This window comes from Talpa occidentalis, unplaced genomic scaffold (assembly GCF_014898055.3).
Source record: "Talpa occidentalis isolate TD23 unplaced genomic scaffold, MPIMG_talOcc4v2.1 talOcc4.3, whole genome shotgun sequence".
In the NCBI taxonomy this organism is placed as follows: domain Eukaryota; kingdom Metazoa; phylum Chordata; class Mammalia; order Eulipotyphla; family Talpidae; genus Talpa; species Talpa occidentalis.
In genome coordinates this window covers 150240081-150263245 of record NW_023603184.1, presented here as the reverse complement: position 1 = coordinate 150263245, position 23165 = coordinate 150240081, and the positions used below count along the sequence as shown (strand labels likewise).

The 23165-nt window shown below is 60.5% G+C and overlaps 1 protein-coding gene across 4 annotated transcripts in view; it reads left to right on the top strand.

Moving 5' to 3' along the window:
• Window positions 1–22148, top strand: part of COL6A3 (collagen type VI alpha 3 chain) — a 69243-nt gene extending 47095 nt beyond the window's left edge. For all 4 annotated transcript variants that reach the window (XM_054700181.1, XM_054700180.1, XM_054700179.1 and 1 more), the window contains 16 exons: window positions 209–259; window positions 732–767; window positions 1156–1218; window positions 1935–1997; window positions 3106–3138; window positions 3222–3258; window positions 3350–3361; window positions 3453–3946; window positions 5179–5275; window positions 6500–7198; window positions 8669–8771; window positions 10596–11005; window positions 12174–12437; window positions 13396–13494; window positions 20606–20770; window positions 21436–22148. In XM_054700181.1, the coding sequence (XP_054556156.1) occupies window positions 209–259; window positions 732–767; window positions 1156–1218; window positions 1935–1997; window positions 3106–3138; window positions 3222–3258; window positions 3350–3361; window positions 3453–3946; window positions 5179–5275; window positions 6500–7198; window positions 8669–8771; window positions 10596–11005; window positions 12174–12437; window positions 13396–13494; window positions 20606–20770; window positions 21436–21482 (2673 nt within the window). In that variant the 3' untranslated portion in view covers window positions 21483–22148. The remainder of the gene's footprint in view (window positions 1–208; window positions 260–731; window positions 768–1155; window positions 1219–1934; window positions 1998–3105; window positions 3139–3221; window positions 3259–3349; window positions 3362–3452; window positions 3947–5178; window positions 5276–6499; window positions 7199–8668; window positions 8772–10595; window positions 11006–12173; window positions 12438–13395; window positions 13495–20605; window positions 20771–21435) is intronic.
• Window positions 22149–23165: the final 1017 nt, after the last annotated feature.

The following is a 23165-nucleotide window of genomic DNA, read 5'->3' as shown; positions in this document are numbered from 1 at the left end:
CCCATGCGTGGCCAGGGAGCAGGTCCCGGGGCCTTGAGAGATGCGTGCCGTGCAGCGTCACGTGCGTCCTGAGACAGTGGATGGTGTCTGGCTCTGAGGGGAGCCTGCAGGGACACTCCGGGGGCTTGGGGCCCGCAGCTCGGGGCTTTGAGCGGAGCAGGTCGGTGCCCGGTGAGTGCCCGGCCTGATGCAGTGTTTCTGATCTAAGGGAGACGACGGGCGAGACGGCGTGGGCGGTGAAGGACGCAAGGGCAGAAAGGTACGTCTGGCTCTGCCGGGGGTTCTTGAGCTTGGCCTTGTATTCTTTTTCTTTTTTTAAGATGCATTTATGTATGCTACAAAAACTGGGGTGCAGGCCAGAGGTGCAGGGGGGAGAGGATTCACCAGGTTCAGTGGGGAGCAGAACAGGTGGATCCACTGAAATCCACTGCCGAGGGGAGCAGCGGGGAGACAGGAGAGGTCTGCTGCGCCCCGTGGGTCACTCCCCGGCCAGGGATCGAACTCGTACTGCAGAGGCTGTGGACAGCGTCGTAGTGCTGCAGCGTCCTATTCTTAATCCCTTGCGCCACCAGGGAGGCCCCTGGACTTGTAGTCTTAAAGAGTGATCTCAAATCGCATAATAGCTTGTTTCTCTTGATGCCTCTGGGTGTGTGTTTTCTGCTCAGCAGTAACTTATTGTGGGTGATTTTAAACCAGGATCACATGGTGCATCATTTCCTTTCCCTTTGCAGGGTGAAAGGGGGTTCCCAGGACACCCTGGCCCCAAGGTGAGCACGTTACCGGTGGGCTAGAGGGGGTGATACGTCCGCGGGCCCAAAGTCAGTGTTCCCAGTCTCGGGTCAGCTGCTATGCATGAGCCCGGGAGAGGCCCTGCCCTCTCCAGGCCCCCCTCTTCCATCCAGGGGCGACGGTGTGCGCCCATCGTAGCTCGCAAGGCTGGAAGGGAATGGCGGCAGTAAGAGACTCATCGGCCTTAAGATGCTGTGACACTGTCAGCACGACGCCCTCATGTTTGCTCCACAAACAGGGGCTGGGCCGGCCTGCGGAGCACGTGGGAAGCCAGCCCTCGCACGAGCCGGCCAAGGGCAGCCCCTGGCCCCAGCCCGCGTGGCTTCCTCCTCTAGAGCTTAATTGCTGCTTCTGGGCTCTTGCCAGGGAACCCAGGGTGAGCCAGGGACAGACGGAACCCCGGGACCCAAAGGATCCAGAGGACGAAGGGTAAGTGCCCGTGCCTCGCGCCGGTGAGCACAGCAGGTGCAGCGGGTGGGCGAGGCCATGGCGTCCTCGAGCATGTCAGGCTAGCACGCGGGACACCCGCTGTGGCTGTGGGGTGTCTGCGCCTCCTCCTTCGGCCGTGCATGTGACGCAGGGCTCCAGGTGCTTAAGCAGGCTGAGAGGGTGTGCCCCCCTGCCTGCCACACCAGGCTCCTGGTTCTGGTCATTCCCTCTGGGGGTGGCCGCCCCCCTTCAGAGTCAGAGTCTCAAATTAGCAAATTGTACTGGGTCAGTTTCTAACAGTTCTCGGCTGAAAATGTAGTTAAACCATCACACTAACCCTGTCACCGTGAGGCTAGATGGCCGTGGCTGTGCGGACAGACGGCCTCACAGCAGAGACTGGACGCTGGCTTCACCTGCCCTGGGTGCACGCTCACTGGTTGCAGCTGCTGGTTTCTTGCACGTCCCGGGGTCTTGTGCGGGCCCTGGGGTGGGCTCATCTGACCTTAGCCCCCGGGGGCACAGGGGTGGGTCACGTCAGGGCTGTGAAGGTGCCGTGTCCCTACACTGTGTTTGGAGACATCAACCCCCTGAAAGTGAGCGTATTCTCGGGGGACGGGGCCGTGGGGCTTCCTCGCCCTGACCCCACCTTCAGCTGAGGAGCTGAGGATTTTCCTCCTCTTGCGACCGTTGAGCAGTGCTTGTTCTGCCCCCTCCAGGGAAATTCAGGACCTCCCGGGACAATGGGCCAGAAGGGAGACCCTGGCTACCCAGGACCCTCCGTAAGTACCCACCGGACCCCGTCCAGCTTCCGGTGCTTGGCCCCACCCCACAGCCCCAAGAGTTCCCGCTCTCTCCTTTGCTGACGGAGAAGGCGGCCTGCGTCTGCATCGCTCTTGTCAACCCTCCTGGTCTGATGTCACAGTAGAGACAGGAGCTTCAAGGGGCAGAGTAACGGGGCCTTTTAGGGGAGTTTCCAGAGGGCGCTGGCGTCTCGGACAGGTGGCCCTTTGCCTTCACGACCTCCTGGTAGGAATGTTTGAGGTTTATGTAGAGGGCAAACGAGAGGGGACAAATCTAAATAGTTCTTGATGGCAGCTTCTGACATGATTACGCCGGACTGGGTGTGGGCCCTATAAAATCCAGGGGTGCCCATTCTGCCCTGCCACCTGGAGGCCCAGGCAGCCTTGCCCAGCCCTGCCGTCCCCTCACTACCCTCTCCCTTACCCGGGCTCTCCCAGGTCCTCTCCATACAGTGAAATTGCTGAGTTCAAAGAAGAGTTGAAAAGATAAGCCAGGAGATGGGAAGTCCCTGCTGGAAGGAAGGTTAAGGATGAGGTGCTCGAGCCCCGTGAGCGGGACAGGACGGCCGAGTCAGGAGGGCGCCTCTGCCTTAGTGGGAGAGTTAGTGGGCATTGCAGAGCAGGCAGGGGCAGCCCTGGGGAGACCCCCGCATGCCTGACCCTCAGGTGGGCCACGTGCTGGGATGAGATGCTGAGGACAACCTGGGTGTACCTGGGGCTGCCTAGGAGTAGAGTCCAGTGGGGGGTTCAGACCTATAGGGGCCAGCGGCTCCGCTCCGCCCCACCTGCCAGCAGGGTCATTGAGCTCGCGCTTGAAGGCAGAGCTCGCATGAGAGAAGCTGTTTAGAGTTAGGGTGAAGAGTGACGACAAGCCAGCAGGTGGCTTGTGGTGAGCTTCCAGGGCTGTGGGGCGCGAAGCCATTTCAGAAGACAGAGGGCCTCGTGGGGCAGCCCTGCGCCGGCCCTCCCACTGGGCCCCTCCAGCATCGGAGTCGCGGGTGTGGGGCTGAGGCCCTGCTCTGCGTTTCTGTGGCCGAGCCGTCCCGTCCCTGGCTGCCCGTCTCAGCCTCCTCCTTTGCCTCCACAGGGTCACCAAGGCAACAGAGGCGACTCGGTGGATGTAAGTTGACCGCGGCCGGCCGGGTCTTTGCTCTGGGAGCCTGTTGCCTGCTCCTCTGACAGCCTCTTCCCTTTCCTTTAAAGCAATGTGCCCTGATCCAGAGCATTAAAGACAAGTGTCGTAAGTACCCCCTTCCTCTCGTGTTTTTGACTTGTGTGTTTGCTTCTGAAATCGCCCCGCGGTGGCCTCACTCTCCCCACTCTCTCTGTAGCTTGCTGCTACGGTAAGTCCACGTCGGGCCTGTGACTTCCTGCAGAAGAAAGGGAGAGACCCTTCGCGGTAAGTCAAGCATGTCTTGGACTCCCCCCTACCAGGGCCCCTGGAATGCCCCGTCTTCCCGACGGAGCTGGCCTTCGCCCTGGACACCTCCGAGGGGGTCACCCAGGACATCTTCAGCCGGATGAGGGAGGTGCTGCTGAAGCTCGTGGGCGACCTGACCATCGCAGAGAGCAACTGCCCGCGGGGCGCCCGGGTGGCTGTGGTCACCTACAACAACGAGGTGACCACGGAGATCCGGTTCGCGGACTCCAAGAGGAAGTCCGTGCTCCTGGACAGGATCCGGAACCTGCAGGTTGCCCTCACATCCAAGCAGCAGAGCCTGGAGAACGCCATGTCGTTTGTGGCCAGGAACACGTTCAAGCGTGTGCGGAGCGGCTTCCTCATGAGGAAAGTGGCCGTTTTCTTCAGCAACAAGCCCAGCAGGGCGTCCCCACAGCTCAGGGAGGCCATCCTGAAACTCTCAGACGCCGGCATCACGCCCCTGTTCCTTACCACCCAGGAGGACCGCCAGCTGGCCAATGCGCTGCAGGTCAGTGCTGGCCCTGGCATTGCCGGCCTGCCTGGGGCTTGCGGGGGCTCCAGTCCCTCACTTCCTAGACGTGGCCCAAAGGACACTCCACACCCTGCCTTGCTCCCACGGCCCCTCCTCACATGGAGAGGGCTCCTGGGCTGTCTCTGGAGGTCTATAGTCTCCTGTGCAGCCCCCAAGCATCGGGGTCCAGCCCCCTGAGGCCCCTGTTCAAGAGTCAGGGCAGCGGGCAGCAGGCGGCAGGCGGAGTGGCCGAGGTGCCCTTGTATCTGCTTAGACGACTTGACTGATGGCTGTGAAGACACACAGTGACTGTCATGACAAGCAGAGGCGGCTGTCCGTTCTGGGTCTTGCTCCAGCGGGCGACAGACATGGAGGGAGGCACAGGGCTGGTCAGGGCCCGGCTCCCCTTCCTGGCCTGCGTCTGCTCACTTGATGCCCTGAAAGGCGGGTCATGGAGCAGGAGGGCTGAGCTGGTCTCTGCCGGCTTTCCCCCCAGATAAGTGTTCAGTGGCCTCCCCACTGCCTCTGCCAGCCACGGGTCACTGCCACTGCCACTGCCCCGGGGCCCATTCTGCCGCGCTGTTGGCAGCTGCTGAGCTCATGCTTGGGCCTGGGGAGGCTGCCTGGCTGCTGGCCTCCGCTTGTCCCCTGAGGGAACCTCTAGGGGCCGGTTCCCCTTCTGGGCCCCGGGACCAGGCCCTGTGCTTGGGCGCCTCCCTTCCGTAGTGGAAACCGAGCTGTCATTTGCTAGATAGATGCCGCTCCCCACCGCGTGAGTGCTCGGGGGGCACCCTAGCGGGTGGGGCCGGCCCATCTCCCTGAGCCAAGTCCAGGCAGTGTCACCACAGCCCTTGCTGGCTGGACCTGGACAGTGGGGGTGGGTGGGGATCCCCTTTGCTGGTTGCTATTATGGCTGAAAATAGTGGTAATAGTCCAGCCCCTTCACGTCGGCTTTACCCCCATTATCTAATCCAGCACCACTGGGAATTCACGGTTACCCCAGTTTACAGCTGCGGATACCGAGTCCAGGAGTTCGGTCCTTCAGCCTCGGGTGCAGGGGAGGGTTGGACCCCAGCTCCCCTCTGGGAGCATGTTCTTCTGTGACAGTCAGTGCCCCCGTCCCCCCGACAAATGAGCGGACCCTGCTGTGCTGAGACCCAGTTGCCCCTCGGCTCTCGGCCACAGCCCCTCATCGCGCCCCCACCAAGCGCTTCCTTCCATTCCCGCAGATCAACAACACGGCGGTGGGGCACGCGCTCGTCCTGCCCCCCAGGAGGGACCTCGAGGGCTTCTTGAAGACCGTCCTGACCTGCCACGTCTGCCTGGGTAAGGGGTTCCTCTGGCAGGAGAGCCTGTCTGGCCTGGGTCCAGCGCACTGTCCAGCGAGGGACGCTGGGTGCGCGGCAGTCATTGGCATCCACAAAGATTTTATCCAATTCAATTGCTTAGTTGAGGGAGCGCTGGTTTGCCCCGCCGGGTGCTCCGGGGCTTGGGCTCACGCCTCCTCAGGTGTCACGCCCGCCACGCGCCCCGGTCACCGCCACCGTCCCTGGCCCCTCCCCGGGCCCCGGCCCCGGGAGCCTCAATTCGCAGTGGGACTTCCAGGGTGTGCGATGCTCCGGTCCTGTCCGCTCGCAGCGTTGCTTGTTTAGCTCCGCCCGTGAGTGGAATCGGCCCCTATTTGTCTTCCTCCTTCTGACCTTGTCACTGAGCACACCCTCTCCCAGGTCATCCACCCTGTGGCAAACAGCAAGAGCTCACCTTTCTATAGCCGGGTAGTTCCGCTGGGCGCCTGCAGCACTTCGTCGTTGCTCATCGTGCCTGGACACGTGGGCGGTTCCGCCGCGCGGCCGCCGTGGGCGCAGGATTGGGGGTGGCTTCACGCCCGCGTTGTGTGTCCTTCCGGGGCTACCCGGGAGTGGCCTTGCCAGTCTCATCGCAGACCTACTTTTGATCTTCGAGAGCCCTCCACGCTGTTTTCCACCGGGGCTGGGCCCGTCTGCTCCTGTGCACAGGGCTCCTTCCCTCGGCCCTCGCCAGCACTTGCTATTTCTCGTCGTTTTGGTGGTGGCCATTTTCAGGGGTGTGGGGGGGTCTCATTGCGGCTTGATTTACGCTAAATGGAGCTCCTGAGGGCTCTGTAACTACCCCTGCAAGCAGCGTCTGTATTTCCCGCGGGCTCCCCAGAAGGAGCTCCGCGCTGACGGGCAGATTCATGTTGCACATAGAAGGGGACGCGGGGCTGCTGAACCTCTGACCCTGGAGTTCAGAGTTTAATGTGCCGATTTGCGACTCCGAGAACGCCCTTCCTCAAGCGTGGCAGAGGAGCCGGGCGCTTTCCCCTGCCCCCTGGCTTGCGCATTTGCTGCGGCTTGTGCTCGGCTGCAGCGCTAAGGCTGGCCACGGCCCGCCGGCACCATCGAGCTAGGTCTCTGCCCTCGGAGACAGCGCAGTCCCCAGGCCCGTGGGATGCCACGATGTCCCCGTGGTGTCCTCGTGGTGTCCCTGTGGTCCCCCAGGGTCACAACGCGGCCGCTGTGCTTCCCCTAGACATCTGCAACATCGACCCATCCTGCGGCTTTGGCAGCTGGAGACCGGCCTTCAGGGACAGGCGAGCGGCGGGCAGCAGCTCGGACGTCGACGTGGCTTTCATCTTGGACAGCTCCGAGTCCACCTCCCTGTTCCAGTTCAACGAGATGAAGAAGTACATCGGGTACCTGGTCAGGCAACTGGACCTCAGCCCAGACCCCAAGACCTCCCAGCACCTCGCCCGGGTGGCGGTGGTGCAGCAGGCCCCCTACGAGTCCCTGGGGGACCCCGATGTGCCGCCTGTGAAGGTGGACTGCGCCCTGACTGATTACGGCTCCAAGGAGAAGCTGGTGAACTTCCTCAGCAGGCGGGTGGCGCAGCTGCAGGGCACCATGGCCCTGGGCAGGGCCGTCGACTACACGGTGGAGACGGTCTTCGAGCAGGCCCCGCACCCGCGCGACCTGAAGATCCTGGTGCTGATGCTGACCGGGGCGGTGCCGGAGCAGCAGCTGGAAGAGGCCCAGCAGGCCCTCCTGCGGGCCAAATGCAAAGGCTACTTGGTTGTGATCCTGGGCATTGGCAGGAAGGTGAACGTCAAGGACCTGTACACCTTCGCCAGCGAGCCCAGCGATGTTTTCTTCAAGCTGGTGCAGACGTCAACCGAGCTCAACGAGGAGCCGCTCATGCGGTTTGGGAGGCTGCTGCCCTCCTTCGTCAGCAGTGAGTCCCCGCAGGGGGCGGGCCGGCTCCCAGGCTGGTGGGGCCGGGGCTGTGGGACAGACAGCGGGTGGCTGATGCTGGCCTCCATGCACTCAGCAAACGTCTGCCCATCCGTCTACCCATCTTTCTATCAACTTTCATCAGTCCATCACCTATCTGTCATCTATCAATCATCTATCTATCTATCTATCTATCTATCTATCTATCTATCTATCTATCTATTATCTGTCTGTATCATCTACCTCTCAACAATCATGTTATCTGTCATGTATCTATGTATCTGTTTTTCTGTCATGTATCTATTCTTTCTATCCATCTATTTTCTGTCTATGTATCTGCTGAGGGGTGTGTGTGTGTGCGTGCGCACGTGCACACCCATATACACACACCATGTCCCAGACACACTTCTAGGGCCCTGCTTGGCAGTGCACGCACTCAGATCCTGTCCTTGGCACCCCTTTGACTGGGCATCTCCCAGCCAGAGACACGTGTCCCTGATGGTACACAGTCCAGGGGGGTGAGTGGGTCAGGGCACCTTTTTATGCAGGACTTAGTACACTGCCCTGACATAAGAAGTACATCCTGGTGGGCATCAGGGAAGCTTCTAAAAGGAGTTGCATTGATCCGGGTTAGCTACCCACCTTACCCTTGATGACCTTGGGCCTTTGCCATGTCTCCTTCCCACTAAGCTCTCTACCTTTAGCAGCGAATCCACACAAATCCTTAGCCCCGTCTCCAGCTGTCCCCCTCACACGGGTGCTCCCCACTCTCCATCAATGGTCTGGACACTGTGCTCTGTACAGGACCTGCTGGCCATTCACTGATGGGCTGCTGGTCCTGCACAGCATGGTTCCGAGGAGGAGGTATCAGTCCTGAGTCTTCCCCAGAGTCGGGCCCGAGGGCTCTCTAACACGGGAGCTTTAAAAGTCGGAAGAAACGCGTCCAGGAATGCTCGTCCCGCAAGGGGAGAGGATGCCCATTCCAGTGGGAAAAGTGTTCTGACATGTGAAGACCTGTCCCCCAAAAATTTTAGAGGAAAATGTGAAGTGAAAGGAAAACCAGCACACCCACCCAGGCGGTGTTGCTTCTGCATGTTAAGGTGTCGTTAAGCAGAGCGTTGAGAAACGTTGAAAGCAGGTCGATTATAATTTAATGTCCAAGTTTGGGACTTGTCAGAAACTCTGCCTTGATTTTTCTTTCCTGCCTTTCCCCTCACATTGAGCCTACATTCCCTCTCACCTAATCACCAGCTATTGCCAAGTGGCAGATACTGGCTTAAGGTGTTTGATGGGTCAGGTGCCATTATGCGAAATGCTTAAAATCACGGATAGAGCTTATCTAAAAGAATTCATTGGTTCAACAGATATTTATGGATGGTCTGCCGTGTGGGCCATTTAACTTGTTAGCAGATGAATTTTCCCTTGCATTGATTCGCTGGCACTGAGGCCATCTTTTTCCACTTCTTCCCAGGTGAGAATGCTTTTTACTTGTCCCCAGATGTCAAGAAGCAGTGTGACTGGTTCCAAGGGGACCAGCCGGCCAAGAATGTTGTGAAGTTTGGTCACAAACACGTGTAAGTGGCTGTGATTATTGTTTCCAAAGTTACCTGCTGGGGGACACAGACCCCTGCCAGCAACACCTGGCTTTATGGGGGCCGAGGAAACCCAGAAGTGGTGACTTCTGAGAGGCCGGGTGGGGGATTCTCTGGGTGGGGCCTGTGCCATCCGTCAGCTTGGCTGAGTAACAAGCTGCCCCAACACAGTGGCTTACAACACTCTCCCTGGCAAGTCTGTGGGTTGGCAGCTTGTGCCTGGGCTCCGCTGGGCAGGTCTTCTGGCCTCCATTGGGCTCATCACAGGCTTTGAGCAGCCACGACTGACGGTTAGGGTGGTCTCTGCTCCTGGTTATCCTCACTTCCCAGGAGGTGAGCTGGGTTCTTCTACTGGGTGACTGGGCAGGGTGCAGGAGGGAGCGTGGACAGGGCGAGGCCTCTGCAGCCACGGCCAGAACCCTCACGGGCTCACATTCAATGGCCAGAGCTTGTGCAGAGGCCAGTGTAGCTAGAGCCAAGGGTGGGGAGCCAGGCTTGGTGGGAGGACCTGCCACACCACGCTCTCAAGGTCCCGGATGGAGAGCAGGTGGGGGGGTGGGGCCATATATCCAAATAGCCACATCTGTGCGAGGCGATCTCATGTAGAAGGATCGGATACATAAGCCAGAAGGGGCCCAGGATCTTCTCAAAATGGTGTGTGCTGTCACGATACAGGTGACGGTGTGTGAGGCAGCGTGTGCTTCCAGGGAAGGCAGATGGGGGAGGCTGCTCAGTGACCCCAGGTCCAGCTCCATCTTGAGTGTCCACTGTGGGAGCAGAGAGGACAGTGTGGCCTGCGAGCGAGGGCCAGGCCCTGGCACTTGCCCAGGAACTGAGTCAGACAGTGTATGGCCCTGGAAGGCCGCAGCACGTGTTGCTTTGGGGGCGTAGGGGCTCGGACTGTTGTGCCCCAGGAGATGTGGATCTGAATGATCCGTGACAAATGCGCGTCTGGCTTACTCCCGAGGACTCCAGGGTGGGGAGGGAGCCGCCCTTCCTCCACAGAGCCCTTGCCTCCCCAGCTCCTGTGTCTAGAGCCGGGCTTGGGCATTACCGCTGGGGCAATTGGGCCGGGGTTGGAGCCAGGACGCCTGTCCTGCTTGATCTCGGGCCACAGTGCTCCTGTCGGGCCTTGATTCATCTTTATTCATTCTCCGGAACATTCCCATGGCTCACCCTTTTCTTTAGAAAAACAGAATGAACAAAGGACCCTAGAGTTTGGAGTTTATAAAATCATCATGAAAATACGCTGCATATGACCTGTGGGAGGAAATATCCAGAAAGTGGAGCAGTCCAGCTTAGGACCAGAGCCAGCAAAGGGAGTCTGTGATTACACCCCGTTCTCTTTAGGGCTCTGTAAATTGATCTCTTTAGAGATCAAGAAATCGTAACACAACAGTCACCCATGTTAACACAGACACACTATAAGCCTGGGCGTGAAACTATAAACTCTTTTAATAGTTTTAACTTTTACTATTTCTTTTAACTATTTCACTTTTGTCTCTTTATTCTTGCCCTGCCTTTATTTTATAAGTCGGAGATAAGACGTCAGGTGGGTTTACAGGACAGCACAGCCGCTGGCGACCCATGGCGTTCTACGCAGCAGCGTGGTTTCTGCGCGCCTCCTCCGAGGGCGGCTTTAGGACACGCAGCGCCGCCCGTGGTCTGTGGGAACAACTGTTTGCATTTTGCTGACAGGGCAACTTCCTCAAGACCCGCTCCCGGGGCTCTGTCGTCGTTGATTTCAGGGAGCAGGCAGAAAGACATATAAGGGGAGACAAGACAGCATTTAATTTGTCTCAACAGGAATGTCCCAAATAACGTTACTTCAAGTCCTACATCCAAACCGGTGATGACCATGAAGCTGACGGCCAGCATGGGTGCCGTGGCCTCCACCTTGAAGCCGGTCCCAGCGGCGAATCTGCCCGTGGCCAAGCCAGCTGCTGAGAAACCGGCTCCTGCCAGGCCCGTGGCCGCCAAGCCTGTGGCTGCCAAGCCTGTGGCTGCCAAGCCGGAGGCCACCAAGCCGGAGGCCACACGGACAGCCACGGCCAGACCCCCCGTGGCTGCGAGGCCAGCGGCAGGGAGGCCAGCAGGAGGGAGGCCCACAGCCAGAAACTCGATGGCTGCCAAGCCTATGGCCACAAAGCCAGAGGGCCCCAGACTCCAGGCAGCCAAACAGGCCTCCACCAGGCCGGCCACAGCCAAGCCCGTGGGTAAGGGCTTTGCGGTTTTTCTGTTTGCAAACAATCTTTTCCAATCCCCATGAGGCTAGTGAGCCCCTGTAGAGAGTGGGTGAGATGCATCTCCTCTTCCTGCTTCCCATTGCACCTCAAGACCTGCCGTGGGGCAGGGCAGGAGCCTCATTCTCTGGGACATGGGGCTTGGCGCGCCCTGCCTCTCCTGGAGAACCAGGCTTCCTAGGCAGAGGGGAGAGGTCTATGCAGAAGTAGGGGTGCAGGGAGACAGAGAAAAGCTGCCCCTGGCTTCCAGGTGGGAAACAGGCGCAGGAGAGCTTGGCCGGGGCCAGTCCCATGGCCTCAGACTGACTCAGAGCGTCTGACAGGCCCCTGGTGGCTGCAAACTCCTCCCCTGCACGAGAGGCTCTGCAGGCAGAGCAGATTCTGGGGTGTGGGGGTGCAGCGGCCCAGTATGCCCCTCTCTGTACTCGAAGACGCCAAATGACACTTTGGGATGTCACGAGCTGCCCGCGGGAGGGCGGCCGGTGAGGCCTGTGAGATGGAATCGCCTTCCTTCTCTGAGAGGGGAGATGCCCTCAGATTTGACGACGTCCATGTTTTAAATTGTGGGTTCATTCTGTATTGAACCCCACATCGGGCCGGCATCCTGGACCCTGGCTGCTTGGAGGGGCTCCGTAGTGGGATGTTGGGTGAGGGGATGCTCCTAGGTGCCGGGCCTACGCGTCGAGAGGCCTTTAGCGGGATTTCACGGCTCATGTTGGGGGCACGTTTCTCAGGGGCCCGAGCTGCTTCCTGAGTCTTGGGCTGCTGGTGTGGCGCGTCTGCCTGGGGCGGGCGGCCGTGGGTCCCAACATGTTGGGGTTTTAGATTAATTAGCTAATTGATTAACCCCCTCCTTATAGCCCCTTGGCCCTTTGTCCCTCCCCCCACCCCATCACCTGGGCAGCCGCCTCAGCGGTTGCTGTTACGAGTCTTGTGCTGCTTGACCCACCTGCCGTGCAGACCCCAGCTCCTGGCCTCTCCCTTCCCGCAGAGTCCGCGAGAGCTCTTGGGGTGCTGTCCCTCGCGGGTCCCGTCCTCCCTGCAGCTCCACAGCCTTCCGCGCTGGGGCGGCCGCCCCCCTGTGCCCTGTCGGTGGCCCCGGGCCTTCCTGTTGGTCTCACTCTGGGCTTTGCTCCCCCAGCTAAACTGCCCCGGGAGGTCCACGTGTCTGAGGTCACGGAAAACAGCGCCAAGCTGCGCTGGGAGCGGCCAGAGCCCCCCAGCCCGTACTTTTACCACCTGATCATCACCTCAGCCCACGACCAGTCCCTGGTCCTGAGGCAGAACCTCTCCGTGGCGGAGCGCACCATCGGGGGCCTGAGGGCCGGCCACACCTACCACGTGACCGTGGTCTGCTACCTGAGGGCCCAGGTCCGAGCCACCTACCACGGCACCTTCAGCACAAGTGAGTATGAAGAGGGGGCCCCCAAACCCCCACGTCCCCGCCCCCACGCCCACCCCCCACCTGGATGCTGTGGGGCGTTGGCCGTTCCGCTCGCGCCATCTGGTCTGGACCAGCGACGCCGCTCAAGCACAATCCTGGGGACTCGGGCCGGGCCATCTTCATGGGGTCGTGGAAACTGGGTCCCGGTGGGGACCGTTCCCCGCCTCCTGCCTCTGGGGCCCGGGCTGGCGCACAGATCGCTAGTGGGGCCCCTGCCTTCCGCTGGGGCCTGGGGTCTAGGCAGCCACAGGGCCGTGATCCAGGAGGGGCTCCCCTCATCAGTGCAGTGAGTGCACCTCTGGGCTCCCTAGGGAGGAGCCGGGAGCCCCTGAAGTCTCGCCCCCCGGCCCCCACTACAGCCAGGCCGTGAAGAGAGGGCATCGTCCTTCCTCCGCGGCCCTCCGGGCTGGGCTCTGCCCTCTGCCACTCTGGCTCCTGGCCCCCCACTTCCCTGAGGCCTTCCCTTGTGTGCATTTCCAGTCTTTCTTGGCTGCTCATGACCCCCCAAGTTCTTCTGGATTCTCCCTTCCTCCTTGATCCCACTGCTCCGCGGGTGCAGGCCCCTCCTCTCCCCCTGGGGGGTGTTGTTGCGCTCAAGGAGCTGTGCTTGAGCAAAGGGAGCCCCCAGTTACCAGGGCCTGGGCCGTGAGCACGGGCGTCGGGGACCGTCCCCACCCCCCAGGGGCCTGCTTTCCCGGACAGCAGCGAAGAGCTTGTGTGATTGTGCAGAGCGGGGGGCTTGCTCGTTTCCGCGGGCGGTGACTCCCCTGGGCGGGCTCAGCGCAGGGGCTGCTCGGGCTCTCGGGGCTGCACCTCACACCAGTCCTCATGGCCAGAAAGCCACGTCTGCCCCGCCCTCGGGATTCCCGAGTCCTTTGGGTCTGACCTACCTGCCATTTGCGTTTGTTTTCATTTACAGAGAAAACGCAGCCGCCACCCCCACCGGCAGCCAGGTCGGCTTCCAGTGCAACCATCGACCTGATGGTGAACACAGACCCCATGGCTGGCGCAGAAACAGGTAAGCCACGAGGCGTGGGGTCCCTGGCGCGGAAGGACGCGTTCTCGCAAGCCGTTAAACCATGGACGTTCTACTTCTGGGTCAGAAGTTGGGCCCGGTCCAACGTCCCTGGGGAGTCCTGCCTCGGCTCCCTGCGCCAGTGGTGGCCTCGTCTGTGTCCTGCGTGGTCACTCACCTCCCACGACCTGGCACATAGAGAAAATCGGACGGGAGCTGCGTGGGGTCATAACCAGGAAGCCGAGCACCGCTAGCCACCCCCTCGACCCACACCGACGTGGTTCTGAGATCCTGCCGTGCAGGGCTGCCCCCTAGTCAGGGGTCCGTGAGGATGGCCCTGGCTCAACGTGTCACGCCTCCTGCGTGCGCCTGTGCCTGTGAGCCGGAGACTGGAGCTGCCAGCTGCCCGGCAGGGGCTCTTGCAAGCCGGTCTCTGACCAGCACAGGTCGGCGCGTCTGTGAGAGGCCCGCGCCCGGGTTAGCCGGTTGCTCTGCTGTGAGAGTGTTGGGCCTAAGGCGCTGGCGCTGGTGACCACAGTCAGGGTGCCACGGGCAGCGCTCTGTCCGCCCCGAGCAGAAAGTCTCCAGACGGTGGTGATTGCTGTCTGGCCACGCCAGGGAGAGGAGCGTTGTCTCGTGAGCACGCCTGTCTCGGTCACCGAGCAGGAGAACGGCATGGCGAGCGCCAAGAGGCTTCTCGGTGGGCCAGTGTTTTGTGACGTGCGGGTGTCGGATGCCACCGCCGCGGCTTTGTGGGCTGCTGCGTCTGCAGTCCTCGTCTTACTCTCTCCTCTCTAAGTGTTAACAGTGATGTCCACTGTGTCCGTGCAGTAGAGTCTGGACCTTATCTCCTCTGTGTTTCATGCATTTAGAAGGTTCTGGGTATCTTCTGACTCCACATGCCATCCATCTTGGTGTCATAGTTATTTCTGGAAGGGATCTGCTCGAATGCTTTCCTTCATTGATGGACACTCCCTGCGTCTACGGATAATGTGCCTCTGTCCCTGTCTCTGTCTGCCTCTGTGTCTGTCCACCTGCCTGTCATCCATCTGTCCACCCACCCACCCATCTCTCTATCCATCTACCAATCAATCATCTATCATTCCTTCCAAGGACCATGAATGACAATTGGCATTAGGAGTTACTAGAACCAACATACCACGTCGATGCAGGAATTGCGAAACGATCACAACAAAGAAGTGTAATAAGCGCGCATGAATGAAACAGAGAGCTGGAAAATACTCACAATGCTTTGCTTTTGGAAACAAGTTAGGAGTTGGTCTGTGTTGTAGGGAGCCCCGTGTGTCTCAGAGTCCTCCAGTCTTCCCCATGGAAAGATGGGCAGAAACCCTTTAGACTTCCACAGCTCCCTGTGGTCTGAGCCAGGGACCTGGGCAAGACTGTCCCCCGGGCGAGGCTGCCCCTGGCCGGTGGCCCTGCAGTCCGGAGCCCTCCCCAGCGCGTCCTGGGGTGACCTCCCCCTGGGCCCACTGAGGCTTTTCTCAAAGACAAAGTTCAGGTGGGGTCAAAGATGCTCAGAGCCGCGCCCCTGCTTCCGGCCACGCTGACTCCGCCCGCATGGAGTGTGGGGAAGGGACCATCTCTAGGGAATTCGGTGCTTCGTTGACACAAGATGGCTGGGGGCCAATTACCTGCGAGATGTGGGGATGTTTTGGTTCTTTAGTGTCTGGTCCAGGACAAGAGTATCCAATGGCGTCGCTCGCATCACCGCCCAGTCTTGAAGCAGGACCCCGGCAGGCTGCTCGCTGGCTCAGACGAGCGCAGCCCCAGACGCAGCAGGGATGTCGGGCCAGGTCCCCAGCCCCGCGCGCTGCTCTCCCTGTGGGTTTTGAAATCAGGCTTGTGTCTCTCAAGCCTGCCAGTGCTTAGACAGACGGAGAGAACCTTCCGCCTTCATTCTGATTCCTTCTTAACCCTCAAGCCCGAGTGTCCTTTCACCGCGTCACGGCTGCACGTCCGCGTCCCACCAAGGCTTTCAGGTCAGCACAGGACAGAAATCACCTGCTTTTCTTTCTTCTTTCTTTCCTTTTTTTTTTTAAAGATTTATTTATTTATGCATACAAGAACTGGGGTACAGGCCAGAGGTGCGGGAGTGAGAAGACTCCCCAGAGACAGAGTGGGGAGCAGAACAGGCCAATCTCCTGAAATCCACTGCTGAGGGGAGCAGCGGGGGGACGGGAGAGGGCTGCTGCGCCGTGTGGGTAGCAACCTGGCCGGGGATCGAACTCGTGCTGCAGAGGCTGTGGACAGCTTCCTAGGTTTCGTCTTAACCCCTTGCACCCCCAAGGAGGCCCCACTTGCTTTTCTTAAGACCCCTTGTCGGGCGTCTCCAGTCCTCGCACTGATGGCGCCCTGCCCGAGAAGGGCTCAATGCACTCGCTCGGCGGGCGTTCCCTGTTTTGGGAGCTTTTTGAATTAATCGGATGTTGACAATGCTTAAAACCCAAAGTGGGTACACAGAATTAGAAAATGAAAGCGCATGCTCCTCCTTCCTCCCAAGCACTTCCCTCCTGTCCCTGGATTTACGTCATTTTAAGACATCTTAGAAATTTCCCCTGGGTGGAGATTTTGATGATACCCACATTTTGCAGGTAGAAAAAGGACAACTAACCCTTTATTAGGTAGCTTTGAAACTGTAGTCATTCAAATAACTAGAAACGTAATAATAACTCCTCTAGCTGCCTGGTGTTTTGCACGCAACTGCCAGGGACCGCGACATGCCTTATTTCCCTAAAGAGTGTTTTTGAGACAATTCAGGCAAAATCAAGTTTTCAACCTCAGTTTGCATGTGGCCGTGCAGGCCGGTGGTTCTTATTTTCTGTGGCAACGAGTCGTTGGGAACAGGGTTCGTACGTGTAGAGCTCTTGGTGCCTTGCTGACGGTGAGAGATTTCCTTGGTGCTGGTAATATTTTAAGGAGCTGTATTTTGTCACGTTCACTGCAGTGGATTTAGGAAATGTGGTGGCGTGCGTTTGGATCTGGCCAGGAGTTTGTGGGAAAAATCTCCACGAAGTGGTCCGAGTGCCCTAGGGATGGGGGAGGGGTTGACCCTGACGGGCATTTTCCCGGCTGCATTAACTGTGCCCGCTTTGAGATGCGTGGGTTTCAAGGACCCTCCTTCTTGGGACCCTGAGGAAGGCGCAGTGTGGGGTGGGCTGGGAGGGTCTCTGTGCCCAGGGGCAGCTGGGTTGGTGTGGAGGTGAGGCCGGCAGGAAGACCTAGGCCCCCTCGAAGGCTGACCGGTCCCCGGGCCAGCGGCACCATCACCAGCTGCCCAGGACCCTGGACTGCAGCACGGTCTGCCCTTGGATGATCCACAGCAGAACGCGCACATCCCCACGGAGCACGCTCCACGCTCCGCATCCCCCAGCGCGCTCAAGTTCTCTGCGCTACGTTTGAGGCTTCTCAGTGGCCGTTCGCTGGGACGAACAGATCTTCCGTGGTTCGCACGGCCTTAAGAAGCCACGCTGCTTCCGTCTCCGTCCTGCTGGTGTCGGGAGGGCTGCGCTGTCACGAATTTGGGCTCCGTGGCTAGTTTCAGTTTCCCCCTCCTCTGCCCTCCTCCTGCTTTCCAAGTCTTGGGCAGATATTTTCTATGCATCTTGTAAGTAAAGCTAAAATTCTTGGGTGTTTCTAAGCAATAAACAATCTTTTTTAGGAAACCTGCTTTTTGCAGTGCTGCAAACCGAGTCTTAACCCATTGGCTGCGCACCTGCGTGCAGGCAGGCTCTTCCTGCAGGAGACAGCCAAACAGCCCGCAGTGTCGCCTCCCCCTGCCTTAGTCTAGATGGCAGCCGTCTGGGGGAGCAGCCACTCTGCCGGGCGGGCGTTTGGGGCCCACTCTCTGGGCCCGGAGGAACTAAGCTCGCTCGGCTCAGGGGCAGGACGCAGGGCCCTGCCTGGGGCCTGGCGTGTGGCTCACAGCGGTGAGAGTGCACGGCTTGGTGGCTGCGCTTGGTCCTGGTGGTGCATACAGTGAGAGTGGAAGTGTTCTCATATCAAGGGAGTGAAGGTCCCCTCCCTCTCCCCGGCGGCCCAGTGGCTGGAATCGGTATCTTAGACTTGATGAAACACAGCGCTGGGCTGGCCGGCGTCCGCTGGGAGTAGAAGCCTTGGTGAAGTGATGGGCAAAATGGACGCGTTCAAGGCAATGAAAGAACTAACTTAACCCACAGGTTGCGAGAGTTAAACGGCGACACGTCCTTCCTCCCCGGGCTAGAGGGGACTCCTACCCGCAAGGCCGCATGAGAAGGCGTCTCGGCCAGTTGCCATGTTTGGTGGGGTGAGCGCCAAGGGCTCTTGGCATCTTTTTTTATTATGAGGCATAAAAGCTTAAAATATGAAGGTCAAGATCTACGAGAGCAAAGGGTCCGAAACATAAGCACAACCGCGTTTAAAATAAAGTCAAGAAGAAAAACATTTTCGGGGTAGCTTCTGAGCCCAGATCTGGACCCTGGAGATTTCTTCCTCTCGGGAAACCATGCCGGCTGCTGAGGCGGGAGCGCGTGGCCGCGCCACCCACCCTGGGCCTGAGGCTCTCCAGCCTCCGCCTTGTGTTTGAGGCCATGAATGGAGGAGGCGCCCGTCCCGCGTTCACAGCCGCAGCCCGGCCGCCGCCGCCTTCCCCTTCCGCTTTACTAGAGACACGCGGGAGCCGTGGCGACTTGCTGGTTTGAAGCGTCCAAGCCGAGACCTGAGCCGTGTGGACGCTGTAGCTCCTCAACCGGAGAGAAGGAAAAGGTTTTTCAATTGAGTTCTTTGTCTGTGTTAGATAGCAATTTATTTCTAATTATAAAATACTCCACTCGCCGTGGAGAATTCAGCCCGCACAGCTGAGGGAGGTCTGACGGCCAGGCCCTGGCCCCACAGCCACTGCTGACCACGTCACCCCACACCCCGCAGCCCTGCATGGAGGCCGCATGTGCCCACGCGTCCGTCGGGCTGAGCCGGGCCGTCTCCCGCTGTCCAGGGACATCCTGGGTCGGTGGCAGTGGCTTCTGCGAGCAGACCTGGCCCCACCGCTTCCTCCAGAGGCTCACGGGCCTGGAGGGTCTCACGATGGTGCCCGAGTCAGGCCTCCAGGTCCTTCTTTTAGGATGAAATTTTTTACTTGCTTCTCCCAGGCGAAAGTGAGCCGGATGAGAGCGTCGCTCATCTCCTCGCCCCACGCTCTGGGCTCCCCTCGGTCCTCAACAGCAGGACCGGGAGAGAGTGACAGCCAGGCCCGCCTCTGGGCTGGGGGGCTTGGGCTTCCGGGGTCCCCAGGGGCCCCCTCATGGCGGGAAAACGTGAGTGAGGCTGTGCCAGGGATCTGATTCCAGAGAAGCCCAGAGAGTCCAACCTCACCTCTTTGGACAGCCAGACAGTTTTATGTTGGAACGGTTGTGTCAACCCAAATTCAGAAACCAGGGCATGGGAGCCTGGAGCTCTGAGACGCCTTGGGGTTAGGGACTGGCTGGTCTCCAGCCTTCACTGTGGGGGCCTACGTGCTGCCCCTGAATAATGATCCTGAGCTGTTTTCCTGCTCTTTCCAGCGTCCGCTCATAGTGGCCGCATCTGTCCCCTTAGCAGAGTCCAGGTGGCCGGACAAAGGGTGTGAAATGCAAGAGGCACAGTTTGGTGGTGCCAGAGGTCCTGGAGAGCTGCAGGTTGGGGGGCACTGTGCTGTTCCCTGGTGCCGGCCCATGGCGCTGGGGACGGGCAGCTGGACACAGATGGCCAGGGCTCCGGGAGCTGCCATAGGAGAACAAACATGGGCCTTCGGGGCTGCTCTGCTGAGAGAGGGGAGGGGTGAGGTGGCCCTTGGCCTGGACCTTCCACCATCGGGGAAGCAGCTAGTAAAGCGGGGTTGTGCTGCAGGTGGGGTGACCTCTCCCTGCGTGGCTCCTCCATCGCACTCATTGAGAGCCAGGCTCACCTGCTGCGCTGGTGCGAGGCAGAGCATCGCTCTCTCAGGTGGCAGCGCTGTGTCCTGGCCTCCCGCCCGGGGCCTCCAAGCTCTGGGTCTCCAGCTGCCTGCTTGGGAGGGTAGGACAGATGTCGCGCTGTGGTGCCAGCCCCATGCTGGGTGCCAGCCCTCCCCGGTCACTGAGAGCCTTCTAACCTCAGCAGGTCTCTGGCTCTGGCCCCCAACACCCTGTCCTTTGGAGTCCAGCCCTTAGGGTCAGCTCAAACTGCTGACCTTGGTTTCCCCCTTTGCTTCTCAGCACCCAGCGGACCTTGGATGCCACCGCCTCTGCAGCTGTGAGCAGCTGTGGAGCTGGGGGCAAGACCTGGAGGGGCCCCCTGCACGGTGACTGGGTACCCAGCATGCCCACTGCCCCGCCAACACCTAGGGTCTGCGGGGCGCTGGCTGAGAGTTTGCGCCGACCTTCAGATAGGGCCGGCACAGAGGCGCCTCTTTCCTGGCACAATCTGGAGTTTGCCGGAAGTAAACAGAAGCTTTACTGTGCAGCCACAGACACGCCTCTCCAGGCACAGCTGGACACCATCAGGCCGCGTGTCCGAAATGTAAACTTCCTCCATGGGGGGAGGGAGGCTGTCCATCCGGGGCAGCTGGGCCTGCGTCCTACCGCCACGAACCCCATGCCAGTGTCAAGCACTCTGACCTCACGTGGCAGACGTGGCGGGTCCCCGAGGCACAAGGCCACACGCACATGCACACGCACGTGCACATAGGTTTTCTTTTCCACTTTAACTTTTCTTTTCCACCCACGCGGCTCACAGCGCATCGTACGTCTTGTTCTGAGCTCTGTTCTGACCTGACTTTATCGCCCTTTGCCAGGGAGTAGAAAATGCCACCGTTCTAAGCGCTGGTTTCTTCCCAGGGGCGCGAACGTGGCAGGAATTGGGGAGTAAAACGGCAGGGCGGAGGCACGGCTCCTTGCCCCTGACGCGACCCCGGGGGGCTGCACAGGATTCGGGGTGCAGCCGCAGAAGTCCTGTCATCCACACGGTGTCTTTCGGGCTCACAAAACAGAAAGGGGCGACTGTGCCGTCTGGCGGTGAGGAGACCGAGGCTGAGACCAACCTCAGCCCAGCCCCGGCCGAGCGACCGCCGGCCTGACGGACGCGCCGTCCCCTGTCGTTACAGACATCTGCAAGCTGCCCAAGGACGTCGGAACGTGCAAGAAATTCGTGCTGAAATGGTTCTATGACTCCAAAAGCAAAAGCTGTGGCCGATTCTGGTACGGAGGCTGCAGTGGGAACGAGAACAGATTCGAGACGCAGGACGAATGTGAAAAGGTCTGCGGTCCTGGTAAGTGGCTCTGCTCAAGCTTGGCCTTGCGAGTCAGGCCGCGCCAGGAATTCACTTTCCCCAAATGCCTGAGGTGGGGTGGCTGGGACGGGGAGCAAAGTGGTGTCTTCAGGGGAGGAAGATGTTCAGAGCAAACCCACTGAGTTAATTTCCTGAGTCACTATGGAGCCGCAGGCCAGCTGTGGCCGGTCCTCGCAGAGAGGACGCAGGCGTCGGCTACTTCTGGTCCTTGGGCGACGCCACCACCCCCTATGGACAGAGTCGTGCGACCGACGCGATGGTTAGGAAGAGAAGCTGACGCGGTTACAAGGCGGTCTGGAGAAAAGACCCCCAGCCGGTCCCTTCAGGCGCTTGCGTCCTCTAAGTAATAACGCTGGGGCCGGCCAGCGTGTCCCGATGTGGACGGCTCTGTCGGGGTGAGGACAGCGTTGTGGGCGCCTGGGGGCCGTGCCGGAGTGGGGGTCGCTCACTCCGCACAGAGGGTCATGGGGCTGGCAGGGAGGGGACCCGGCTGGGGCGGGGAGCCCCGGGCCCAGGCAGCAGATCCAGCACCACAGAACCGAGAGTGAGTGGGGATGAGAGCGGGGGCCGCGGGGCCGTGGTCCCCAGAAGGACGGCGCCCCTGGCGCTCAGTGACCTGGCTGCCTTGTCTCCCCGCCCCCCAGTGCTCGTCAGCGCCAACGCCGGGGCCATGGCCGCCATCGGGACCTAAGCGGGCGGGCCGTCCACATACCTCTTGAAGAAGGAGTCAGCCGTTTGCAGCCGTCTCCGCAGAAGCTCTGGGGGTCTCCTGCCCTGTGCATTTCACGCTTTCATTGACGCTCGGACTTGGGAGGAAAGGTTCTGCCGCGAGGCTATCAACTTGGTGCTAAATGTGTCTGTGGACCCAACGCTCGTGTCCCCAGGCCGTCACGCCCGCCCGGGAGTGCTGGGTAACGGTGACCCGCTGCTGGTGGCTCCGCGGACGCTCCTGTCCATCCGAATGCCCTCTGGAGGCTCACGCTGCGCCTGCCGAGGCGCATGGAAGGTCTAGAGAGCAGCCCCGACCTCACCGCTCACGTGCGCTTCTGCTTGGCTCACCCTCCTGAGCATTCCCGCGCCGGCCGGCGGGAGCCCTGTCCGGGCTGGTCGCCGGCCTTTCCCCTTCTCAAGCCCCTAAGAATCGCTGTAGCTAGCAGGAGGCGAGCCCCCGGCCTTGGTGCACCGCGGTGGGACCGGAGGCTGCGAGCGCGAACGGAGAGTGGCGGGAGAGCAGGCTGCGGCGCTCCTCTGATGTGTGTGTCTGTGTTTTTGTTTTTTTTTAATCCAGGGGGGTTTAATTTTAATTTTAAAATTTTTAGGAAATTTATACAAAGAAACTTTTTAATAAAGTATATTAAATGTCGTGGTGTTGCTGGCTCTGAGTTTTCACACTCGCCCTCTGCCCGGGAGACCAGGTCTCGCCCCGCCCCGTCCATGATCTGGGCACCACCCTTTGGCTTTCAATGGAGGGTGCAGGGGAGCTATGTCCGAGGTGTGCATGAGGCCAGGCGGGAGCCAGGAGAGCAGGTGGGGGCCAGGCGGGGGTCAGGAGAGCAGGTGGGGGCCAGGCAGGGGCCAGGAGGGCAGGTGGGGGCCGGGGGGGCCAGGAGAGCAGGTGGGGGCCGGCGGGGGCCAGGAGAGCAGGTGGGGCCGGCGGGGGCCAGGAGAGCAGGTGGGGCCAGGCAGGGGCCAGGAGAGCAGGTGGGGCAGGGGGGGCCAGGAGAGCAGGTGGGGGCCGGCGGGGCCAGGAGGGCAGGTGGGGGCCAGGCAGGGGCCAGGAGAGCAGGTGGGGGCAGGGGGGAGCCAGGAGAGCAGGTGGGGGCCGGCGGGGGCCAGGAGAGCAGGTGGGGGCCAGGTGGGGGCCAGGTGGGGCCCGGGGATGGCCGTGTTGCCTGGGACCATTGTGTCTTTGTCTTGAGAGCCAGGCTGGCCTCACTCTCTCTGACCGCTGGCTGGACCCCAGAGCCTGTCTCATGCCCCTTCTGACAAGGACATGTCCCGCTGGGTGAGGGGCTTGCCTCTCCCTCAGGACCTGACCTCACCTCCAAGTAAGGGGTGTCCTGAGGTGCTGGGGGCTGAGGTTCTGCACGTCTATTTGGGGGCTGGGGGGGGTTGTCACAGTCCAGCCCAGAGCATCACTAGCCTCTCCAGCACCTGCCCCAACTCAGTGCGGCCACGGAGCTGGTGACCGATGCCAGGTAGCCCGCGAGGGCCTCGAGCCCGATCCAGCCGTCCTGCTCACGCCTGTCGCGAATCCTTCCTGCTGCGTCTTAAGGCTGATCCTGCACATCTGAAAACCGGCTGAGGCCTCAGAGCCCGGGAGGCCTCACCGGGACCCAGGCGGACAGAGTTCCCGGCGGAGCAGGGCCTCCTC